General features: G+C 52.2%; 1 protein-coding gene and 1 long non-coding RNA gene across 2 annotated transcripts; one reads left to right on the forward strand and one right to left on the reverse strand.

Annotated features, from left to right (window-relative positions):
• Positions 1–653: 653 nt before the first annotated feature.
• Positions 654–1,364, forward strand: TP53RK (TP53 regulating kinase; the record flags this gene model as incomplete). The annotated part of the gene is made up of 1 exon (XM_077766590.1): positions 654–1,364. A coding segment is annotated over one exon (600 nt), but the record flags the coding sequence as incomplete, so codon positions are not given.
• A 5,626-nt stretch (positions 1,365–6,990) lies between these two features.
• LOC144233515 (uncharacterized) lies at positions 6,991–9,388 on the reverse strand. The gene is made up of 3 exons (XR_013335689.1): positions 9,204–9,388; positions 7,965–8,044; positions 6,991–7,600 (listed from the first exon to the last, which is right to left on the reverse strand). It is a non-coding gene; the product is annotated as an uncharacterized LOC144233515 (long non-coding RNA).
• Positions 9,389–11,268: the final 1,880 nt, after the last annotated feature.

Below are 11,268 nucleotides of genomic sequence, written 5' to 3' on the forward strand. Positions count from 1 at the left end.
GGTGGGACTCAGCAGCACACAAGCTGACAGACCTCTTGCCCTTGCTTGGCTGTCATGAAGCTATTTGTGTGTTCCCGTCTCCTGTGTTCATCGGCTCTAGCATGTAAGGTCCACTAAGCAGGGACATTGACTACTTTCTTCTCTGCCGTGTCCCCACTGATAAGTCTCCTGCATCTAGAAAAGAGTCCTGGGCCTGATTGTCATTCAAGAAACATTCACTGAAACTCGAATTCAGTGAATTCCTATTGGAGGTATCAGGTCTTCTGTTACAGAAATAGAAACAGAGGCTTGGAGAATTGATGTGACTTTTAGGTTATAAAACTAGTAAGGAGTCAAACCAGGATTTGAACCTGGCCTTTGCGACTGCTAAGACGAATCTCTGAGCCAGCACACTGCTTGGCCTGTTTGTGTCCAGGTCGGGTGAAACTGCTCTGACTGGGTGATGCTCACCCTTCTGGCTATTTGTTTCATTTTGTTTTTAGGGAGTAAGCGCGACAAATGTAATCCAGTCATAAAGGGTGGAAAGGAGGAGGGGGTTTTCCCACTACGGGACTCAGCTGTGGGGTGGCTGAAGGCACAGCCCTCCAGGGCACAAGCGGGGGAAATTTCCAGATGCGTTACACTGTACTATTTTTCAGTATTCTTAAATCTTTTCTCTTTTTTTCTTCCTGAATAAGCAGATATGCATCGTGAAAGCCTGGCTCCGTCTTTTGAAAATTAAGCTCAACATTAAGAAAAAATCTAATCCCATAACCATTTGCATCTTGATTGCAGGGATAGCTGTGCCAGTTGTCTTTTTCGTCGACTATGCTTCTAACTGCTTATACATGGAAGAGATCGAAGGTTCTGTGACTGTCCGAGATTATATTCAGTCCACTATGGAGACTGAGAAAACGCCCCAAAGTCTCCTGGGCTTAGCCAAGACAGTCGGGCAGGTTTTGGCTCGAATGCACGACGAAGACCTCATTCACGGTGATCTCACCACCTCAAACATGCTGCTCAAACCCCCTGTGGAACAGCTGAACATCGTGCTCATAGACTTTGGGCTGAGTTTCGTTTCAGCGCTTCCGGAAGATAAGGGCGTTGACCTTTACGTGCTAGAGAAGGCCTTCCTCAGCACCCATCCCAACACCGAGGCTGTGTTTGAAGCCTTCTTGAAGAGCTACTCCACCTTCTCCAAAAAGTCCAAGCCGGTGCTGAAAAAGCTCGATGAAGTGCGTCTGAGAGGAAGAAAGAGGTCCATGGTCGGGTAGCCGAGTCTGTCTGCCAAGTACCGATGTTTAGGCCATTTATATCAAAGGGAATTTGCAGGAAGGGCCCGAACATGAGATTAGACCTAAATAAAGGTGTTGAGATTCTTTTAAGGGCTGGCTGTGATCGTGCTTGTTAAGCGTCGTTAATCACCTGCGGCTGGCTACCGCTTCCTGCAACAGAAGACAAGTCGTAGGCAGAACTGGGTATTTAACAGAACTCTAGAACAGGCCTCCTCTTCGGCTGTGCCGCGTGTACGTTGGGTACTTGGGCACAGCATCGCAGAACGTTGAACATTACTCTTTGGTCTTTTTTTTTTTTTTAATGTTTTATTTACTCCTGAGAGAGAGAGAGTGTGAGCAAGGGAGGGGCAGAGAGAGAGGGAGACACAGAATCTGAAACTGGCTTCAGGCTCTGAGCTGTCAGCACAGAGCCCGACGGGGGACCCAAACCCACAAACTGTGAGATCATGACCTAAGCCAGAGTTGGGCGCTTAACCGACTGAGCCACCCAGGCGCCCTGACTCTTCGGTCTTCTGGGTGAGGTGAGGACAGAGTCTCAGCTGGTGACAAATGTCTTTATCAGCCTGCTACTCCAGCCTTCTGTTGTTGTTGTGTACATATTCCACTTGAAACCAATGTAATGGGATGCAGCCAGCATTTTAAAAATGAACTAGAGGGGCGCCTGGGGGGCTCAGTCGGTTAAGTGTCAGACTTCGGCCCAGGTCATAATCTCACGGTCTGTGAGTTTGAGCCGCGTGTCAGGCTCCGGGCTGACAGCTCAGAGCCTGGGGCCTGCTTCAGATTCTGTGTCTCCCCCTCTCTCTGCCCCTCGTCTGCTTGTGCTCTGTCTCTCGGAAATAAACATGTAAAAAATAAAAACGAAGTAGAATCATAGGCTAGAAAATATCAGAGTGCCTTACACGTAAGTATTGTTTAATAAAACTTGTTTCAAATATATGTATAGACGAAGGTATCTACTGGATTTTGATGTAAGATATATTTCCTTTTGAGGGTCATGGCAGAAAAGATGACAAATACTGCGTAACTCCAGTTAGTCTAGTTTAAAAAAAATGCAGGCTCGGGGCACCTGGGGGACTCAGTCGGTTGAGTGTCAGACTTCTCAGGTCATGATCTCACAGTTCATGAACTTGAGCCCCGCGTCGGGCTCTGTGCTGACTGCTTGCAGCCTGGAGCCTGCTTCGGATTCTGTGTCTCCCTCTCTCCCTGCCCCTACTCTGCCTGTGCTCTTTCTCCATCTCTCAAAAAAAAATAAATGTTAAAAAAATTAAAAAAAAAAAACAAAACAAGCTCATAGCTTTCAGGGAACTGGAATTCACGTAATTTTATGCACTGTTGTTTTTACTTTTGTTGCTCTGTATTTTCATGTGTACCCTTCTAACCAACAGGTGAATGATCTAAGGTTGCTTTTAGTTTATAGGAGCAAAAAAAGGTGAGTTGATCTATATCACAGATGGTAAGCACATAGAACAAAAGAAGTGAAATGACGTGGGAATGACTATAGTTTGATGAAGCCCGATTTAAGGGAAGGGCAGGAAAGCTGAGCTAAGGTGCAAAATGCCACTAATTCGCTTGCACCTAAAACCCTCCCCAGCCTCAGTTTCTTCCCCAGAGACGTGTGTCTGTGGGAAGGGAGGTATAATAAAGTACCTTTCCTCCTTGTCCGCACCAGCTCATATTTTGAGTGCCTTCTCCGTGCCGGCTTTCGCACTGGGTACCGGGTACCTGGAGTGAGCATTGCCGTGGGTCCCGGACTGTGTGTTTCACTCACCACCGTCAGCCCTGTGCCTGTGGCGCGTGCCCAGGGAGGGATGATCACTTCCCTTCCTGGGTCCTGGTGACCTGTTGGAAGGAGAGTTAATACCGTTGCCTGCTCATCGCTCGTCAGAAACTGTCCCGGGGGTGTTCATATTGGATCTAAAACAACTCTCAGGTATTGTCCCCAGTTTGTAGATGGAGAAATGGGCCCCCAAAGGGGGGAACTTGTCCAAGATGTCACAGGTAGCAAGGGATACTGTTACCTGGCTCCAAGCCCTGGTCCTTCCGCTGATTGTATAAGAAACCAAGATGCTGGAAAGGATACATTTTTGATATATCTTGACATTGTGTAACATTATTTTCAAAGAATTTCAAGGGCCACGGGGCAATAATTTTTTCAAGGAATATGTTCAACATGACCGAGCTGTCTGCCTCCCAGTGAGAACGACTGGCAGGCTCGCTGTGGGCCGGGCCCTGGAGATGCCGAGGGGACAGAAGGCTGTCCTTCCTCTCCTGGGAAACAATGTCGTTGGAACTGGTATGTGAAGGAGAACCAGGGGGCCCCTAGGTGGCTCAGTCAGTTGAGCGTCTGACTTCCGCTCAGGTCATGATCTCTCGGTTCACAAGTTGGAGCCCCGCGTCGGGCTCTGTGCTGACAGCTCGGAACATGGAGCCTGCTTCAGACTCTGTGTCTCCCACTCTCTGCCCTTACCCTGCTCACGTTCTGTCTCAATATTAAAAAAAAAAAAAAAGATCCGGGGGGCGGTGTGGAGCGTGTCCCAGGCCAAAACCCCATCAGGGGCAAAGTTGGTGAAGGAGGAGCATCTGTGGGCGGCAAGGCCAGGGTGGCCGGTTTGCAGCGAGCAGAGCAGAGGAGGAGCAGGGCATGAGATCAGAGAGGTGGGTAAGGACCAGCTCGGGCCGGGCCTGTAACAAGCCTGGGGTTTGTTCTCCATGCAACTCAGGGTTTTGAACAGGGAGACGTCTCCTTTAGATTTTGAAAGGATCACATTGGTAGAAAAGGGGGTAGAGGGGGCCTAGAGGGGAAAGGAAAAGCCTTCACAAGTGGCCAGGGCAGCAACAGCAGTAGCCTGGGGTGGAGTGTGCAGTGACCCACCCCTACCCCCACTCCACCCCCACTCCCCACTGGTGTGTGTGACACGGTGGTGGCCGGAGCAGCGGGGGCGGCGGCAGCAGCAGCAGGGAAGCCACACCAACCTTTGCAGGCACTGAGGGAGAGGGAGACCCTGCAGCAACCACAAGTGTTCCCGGGAGAAGTGTCCATCTATGTGCTCAGCCCGTGTTCCTCGAAGAGCCGCGGATTCCGTCCCGAGTTCAGCGTCTCCCAAAGGACTAAGCAACCCTCTGCAGTCGCAGCTTCCTCCAAGTCCACGTGGGGACAGCTGGCCCTCTGCAGCCGGGAACTGATGGCACTAGCAGCTCTGTGTGAATAACCACTGGAACCCTCCCAGATGGGGCTTAGAAACGTCATTCTACAGATGACGAAAGATGCTCCACGATGCCAAGTATCATGTCTTAGGGTCACACAAGTGGCAGAGCTGGGATTCAAACCTACGTTTTTAACAGCAGCTGTTCACTGTCGAGCAGTTACTAAGTTCTTTGTGTGCATTAACCTATTTTACAGAGGAGGCGATTGAAGCACAGAGAAATTGAGCCTCGCCCAAGGTCACACGGCTAGTAAGTGGCAGAGCTGGGGAAATGTGATGTGATACTGAGGTGCGTCCAACACTGAAAAGGACACATGCCCACATCTTCTAGAACATTAAAAAGAGCTCTTGTGGGGCGCCTGGGTGGCTTAGTGGGTTAAGCATCCGACTTCGGCTCGGGTCATGATCTCACGGTTCGTGGGTTCGAGCCCCGCGTCGGGCTCTGCACCGACAGCTCAGCGCCTGGAGCCTACTTTGGATTGTGTGTGTCTCTCTCTCTGCCTCTCCTCTGTTCATACTCTCTCTCTCTCTCAAAAAGTAAATAAAAACATTTAAAAAATTTTAAAAAGAGCTCTCGTGACTGGCCCATGGGCCACAGAATGGAGTCACCTACGCTGGGCACAGTGAATGCTTCTTATGTAGGTGAGCTGACCACGCTCGCAGCGGGTGCCGGGCGAGGGGATCCGGGCACACCTGCACTCGTGAAGGGCTGTGCGTGTAATCTCAGGTGTGGCCCAGAAAGGAAACCCGGTTCTAAAAAAAAATGTGTTGACAAAACCAGGCAGGCAGCTTGCGGGCCATCCTTTGCCAAGTTGAGTTTTTAAAATATTGCATTAAAATATTTGTCTTGATTCCTGAGATTTTAGGTGTCCCCTTGAATCAGCGCCCTAGCGAGAGCCTCACTCACCTCATCCTGGTCCTCACCCCGCTGCCACTGGCCGCTAGCAGCCCTGGCTGTGGGAGCCCAGCGGACAGGGCCCTGGGAACTTGCTCCTTGTGTCCTGAGTGCAGGGGACCCAATTCCCCTTCCCTGAGCCCAGACGAGTGGCCGTCTTTGCCAGTAGAGGTCGCAAGTTACCGTCATCATCTGCGCAGAGAAGCTTCCTTCCCCTTCCTTCTTCTTGCCTTCCTCTTCTTTCTCCCTTCCCTCCCTCCCCCTCCTTTCTTTTCTTCTTCCCTCTTTTCTTCCTATCTCCCTACCTTGAACTTGGCTCATTTATCCACTCAACACCTAAGCGTCCCTATATGGCGAGCAGTGTGCAAATCACTCAGGCTATAGTGAGCGAAGACTGCGATGTCTGGGTCCCTCCTGCCTTAATTTGGTCATGCATTCTCTCCCTTCTTCGCTCGCTCATTCACTGGGTATTTACTGAGCACTAGGCCTCTGTCTGGCTCTGTGCTGGATCCCAAAGAAGCTACGGGGATGAGAAAGCCCAGCCGCCACCCGGAGCCCCTCGCCCTCTCCCCACGCTGCTGCGGTCAGTGGTTTCCCCACTGCGCTCCTCTGTTTCCGCCCTGCCCACCCCACCCCCGCCCCACGTTCTTCCCCACTCAGCAGCCAGGGGCACCCGTGTAAAGCCAGCTTCTGCCACTTCTGACCAGAACCTTGATGGCTTCCCGGCCCAGGCCTCCTTGCTTACTGGCTGCATGATGAGGGTCCCCTCACCGCGGCACTCTGAGCCTCAGCGTCCTCATCTGTAAGATGGACTGACAGTGGTGCCTACCTCGTGGAGCTGGTGTGAGCACTTTCAGGGGTCGGATGCCCAGGAAGCAGACTCTGAGATGCGGTGTGGCTCAGTGGATGTTTACCGAGGCGTACCCTCAGGGGCTGCCCTCCACGGAAGGGAAGGGGAGAAGGCAGCCGAGGGCAGGGGGAGAGTGGGAGCTAAAGGCAGGCCCAACAGCGGCCTCGGCTGACCCCGTGGGGAGGGAGCTCCTTGCCTACCGTGGCCCCGCAGGGATGCCCCAAGCTGGGCTGAGATGAACAGGCCCTCATAATCCCACATCACAGAGTCATCGGCAGGCCAGCCCCGGAAGGACACGAGTGTGGGGGAGGCTGCCCGCTGATGGCTGCCCCCCGACCACGCTTCCTGCATTTGGGACAATCGGCCTTTCCTCCAAGGGGATCTGGGTTGCACATCAACGCCCACAGCGAGCATCAGTGAAATAATGCATGTAGGGTGCATGGTACATTGTAACCACTGGCAATAGTTATTGTTATACAACAAGTTCCCAGGTGACCGGGGACTGGAGGCTACTGTTCTGAGAACCCTCGCCCTAAAGAAAATCAAGGTGTTCATGAGAAGGGCAGGAAATAGATGCTGAGAAGACAGAAACACTAGTTATTCACTAGACCCATTTTATGGAGGAGGAAGCTGAGTCTCAGAGATGCTAAGCGACTTGTCTAGTCATCAGCCTGTAAATGACAGAGAGTGTGCCGGGCACTGTCTGTCGCCTACCAAGAGCCACACTCTTTATTCCTTTTGGGCAGAGCCTCTGTTCGTCCGGGTGTTTATTAGGTGAGAATGGGTTCATCTCAGGGAAGGTCAGACTGGTCCCTGATCTACAGGTGGGCGGGTGATCCTTCCTGGCCAATAAGCCAGAAAAGCGGATCTGCGGAAGCTGCTTCTGGGGAAGATTTTCTTTCTTATGGAAAACCAGACGGTTGTGAGAATTCTCTCCATGCTCGGACTCCAACACACCCGCATCAGCAATTCCTGCCTTTAAGTGCAGCGGTGATAAGCGGAGTTTCAGCAGCCATTTTGAGACCAGGAGCCTGACGGTAAAGCACCAGTGAGGGGAAGACAAAGGAGTGAAGACCAGGCAGGGTGTGAGTCTGTCCTTAGCGACGCCAGAACTCGGGACCTCTTTTCCCTGACTTATCACTTGGATAAGTAAACATCTTCAAAGCTGAAGCTGCTTTAGGCAGGTTTTCTATCACTTGAAGTGAAGACCCTTCTAACCAGAACGGATACAGATCCCCACGTCCTCGAGCCGTGCGTGTTCACTGACCGCTTGCTGCCTTCCTGGGTCGGGTTGGCATACTGGGCGGGACAGGCCTCTCGCCTGAGACCAAGGTGAAGGAGCAACGGCAGGCAGTTTCCAGCCCCTTCTCTTCCAGGGCTGGAAGGTGAGAGCACCAGACTGAGATTCTGAGCAAGACCTGAGGTGCCGGCAGCTTCCTCTGTGTGCCTGGCCCCTCCTGCTGTTACTTTCCCCCGCCTGCCACGCTGTTCTCACAACAGACGCTCCTGCTGCTAGCTCAGGGGTCTTTGTACTTGCTGTTCCCTAGGCCTGCAACACTGTTCCCCGCAGACCTTTAGGTGGCTTCCTCTCTCACTTCCTTTAGGTCTCTGCCAGATACCACTGTCAGAGGTCCCCTAGGAACACCCCCTCTAAAAGGTGATCCCCCATCCCCAGCCCTCCCTGCCCGTCCCCAGCTCCGTTTCCATGCCATCCGTGAGCACCTGCTATCTTTCAGAGTCACCTGCTCATTTGCATCCTGCTCCCTCCGTGGGCAGGGGGCCCGGTTGTCCACTGCTCCAGCCGTGGTTTCTGTAATGGTGCCTGGAAGGGAGTAAGTCCTCCGTAAACATTTACCGATTCGAACTGAATTCCCTCGTGCACACGTGTAGCCTGCTTGTGGCAAAGAAAATCAGGGAGCCACGTGAGCCTTCCTTCCACCCCCCCCCCCCCCCCCCCNCCCCCCCCCCCCCACCTCACCCCCACATGCCAACTACCCACAGTCTTCCCTGCTGGAGGCAAAGCAGAGTATGCTCCTGGCCTGCGGCTCAGAACAGAAAACATTCAGAACCCTGGGGTTTGGTGCTGATCAAAGCGCCCTCGTGTTTGTAAACCGTCACTCTCTGCCCAGGATACAGAAGGTTAGGGGGCGGCCCGGAACCTGGCCAGGGGCCCCCGGGCCTGCCCCTTCCCCAGAGTGAGGAAAGGCCCTCAGGGCCGAGCTGCCTGAACCCAGCCAGGGAGCTAAAAGGCGCAGCGAATCCCGATCGCAGCCTGAGGCCCACCTGCCGGCCCTTGGCTTCAAAGCAAATATTACCCTTGGAGCTAGAGGCCTGACCAAAATGTCATGCTGAAAGATGCTGATGGTGGCCCTGCTCCGCCGGGGTGGGGAGGCAGGAGGGGAGGCTCTGAGTGCTTCCCTTCCGTGGAGGGGGGTGGAAAGCTGGTGCCAACACTCCCTGCATACTCTCCCCTCCCCCAGCTTTGTCTTTCTTCACAGCGCTAAGCACTATGGGACATGGGATATATTTCACTCACTTAACTTATTACGGAGCAAATAAAAGGGACAGTCTGTGAGACCAGAGACCTTCATCCTGTTTGGTCACTACTGGAGCCCCAGCGCCCAGAATGACACCTGGTATACAGTAGGTGCTCCATCAATACTTGTGAATGTGAGCTGCCTGGGTGGCTCAGTCACTTAAGCATCTGACTCTTGATTTCAGCTCAGGCCATGATCTCACGGTTTCTTGGGTTTGAGCCCCACATCAGGCTCTATGATGGCAGGGCGGAGCCTGCTTGAGATTCTCTCTCCCTCCCTCTCTCTCCCTCTCTCTCTCTCCCCCCTCCCCTCCCCCACTCAAACTCTGTCTCCAAATAAATAAGTAAACTTAAAAAGAATAGTTGTAAGTGATAGTCATGATTTTGGTTGATGTTCACCTTAATAAAGTACGATTTACAACACGTTCCATTTTTCAGTACTTACCGAACCTCTGCTGTGTTCCAGGTGCTGTTCCAGGCACTGAGGGTGTGGTGAGGAATAATGTGGACTCCTTGTTCTCAGGAGTTTAATCGAGTGGGGAGTGGTTTCAAACGCTGAGTCATGCTGTGAAGGAAAGCCCTTGGGGCAGACTTGATACAGTGTGTGATGTAGAGTTGAGGAAGGTTACATTTCAGTAGGATTAGGTGGTTGGGGGGGAGGTCCTTGGAGGAGGTGATGTTTGAGTGAAGACCTGAGTGAGAAGGAAGCAGACACTGGGGTGGGATGNTCAATGAGGGTGGCATGCAGTGGTTGAGGGGAAAGCAGGTAGGACATCAGGATCGGGTCCAAGAGCGAGGCATGGCTCGGTCATTCAAGTCAGTGCCCAGCTCAGCGCGTGGCACACAGCAAGCCCTGAAGAGCTGGGCTGGTGGCTGTAATCAGTATGTACGCACGTCACATAGATGGTTATTTTCCTGTTAGAAATGGGGAGGGGCAGTGGCGGTGTGTATCATTGGAATTTCAGCTCTGCCATGCACTAGCCATGTGACCGCGAGCAAATGTCTTAATCTCTCTGAGCCTCAGTTTCCATCTAACAGACACGCCTAGGAGAGAATGAAAATAAATGGTAGTCAAACCATCCACCAACTGTGGGACTTGTTCAAGAATTTTCTCCCACATTAGGGGGCACCTGGGTGGCTCAGTTGGTTAAACATCTGACTTTGGCTCAGGTCATGGTCTCGCGGTTTGTGAGTTCGAGCCCCACGTGGGGCTCTGGGCTGACAGCTCAGAGCCTGGAGCCTGCTTCGGAGTCTGTGTCTCCCTCTCTCTCTGCCCCTCCCTGCCTCCTCTCTCTCTCTTAAAAATAAATAATAAATTAAAAACTTAAAAAAAAAAAATTTCCTCCCACATTCTACTTCTTTCGCAGCGTAAAGGGGGAAGAAACAAAGAAAGGGAGTGCCTGGATCCAGCCTTGGAGCCCATGCAGGGGCTAAGGTCCAAGCCATCCAATGAGGGGCCTCATGCTGTGTGGCCTCTCCTTCCCAGTAGAAGCTCTTCTTAGAGGACTCAGCCTATTCAAGTCCTGGTCAGTCTCTGCCACCAGCTTCCTCTGTGAGCTTGGCCGCTTCTTCTGTGACTCTACCCCCACTTGCTCATGCTGGCTGAGAAAAAGAATAGCGGTTATCGATTGCCGTGTAACAAATTGCTCCAAAACTTAATGACGTAAACTCACTGTTTGTTGTGCTCATGGATCCGGTGGGTCAGAACTTTGGACAGGGCAGCGTGGGGATGTCTGCTTTCTGTTCCACCACGTCTGGGACATCAGCTGAAAGATTCAAAGGCTGGGGGCTGGGATCACCCGGAGGCTCCTGCGCTCACAGGCCCGTTACTTGTTGCTGGCTGCTCATTAGAAGCCTTGCTCTCTCTCTGTGGTCTTCCTGCTTGGTCTAGTTTGAAATTCAAATATGATGGCCGGTTTCAAGGATGAGAGTCCCAAGAGCGAGGGAAGCAAGCAGAGGCTGTACCCCCGTTGTGGCCTCGGAGATCACATCGCATCAGTTCTGCCGTGTCCTATGTGTTGGCTCGGTGCAAGCCCGCACCCGCTTTCGAGAGGTGGGAACATGGACCGCCGAGCCTCAGTGGAAAGAGTGTCAATCATGCTGAAGAGGAGCAGACGGGAAGCACATGTAGGATGGAAGAGAGAGATGGGTGCCATCCTGGGAAAGTAAAATCTGCCACAAGCTAAATGGATAATCGCTGTTGTCGCCTGCTGAGCGCTGACTATGTGCAGCTACCGCACCACAGCCTTGCTTATGAATTCTGCCAACGTCCTTGTGAGCCACGTACCATTTCAGACAAGGAAACAGGCCCATAGGAGTTAAAGCTCTTGTCTAGGGTTGCATAAGAGGTGAGCGGTACAGCTGGAATTTGAACATAGCTTTGTCTCATGCAGGGCGACAGACTCAGAAGGGAATGCAAACAGATTACTGTACAGATTAAATGATTAAATGAGTTAAAATATGGAAAGTGCTAAAAACAGTGCCTGGCACAAAGTGAGTACAGTATAGTG

The sequence above is a fragment of the Crocuta crocuta genome, unplaced genomic scaffold (assembly GCF_008692635.1).
Source record: "Crocuta crocuta isolate KB4526 unplaced genomic scaffold, BGI_CrCroc_1.0 scaffold71, whole genome shotgun sequence".
In the NCBI taxonomy this organism is placed as follows: Eukaryota; Metazoa; Chordata; class Mammalia; order Carnivora; family Hyaenidae; genus Crocuta; species Crocuta crocuta.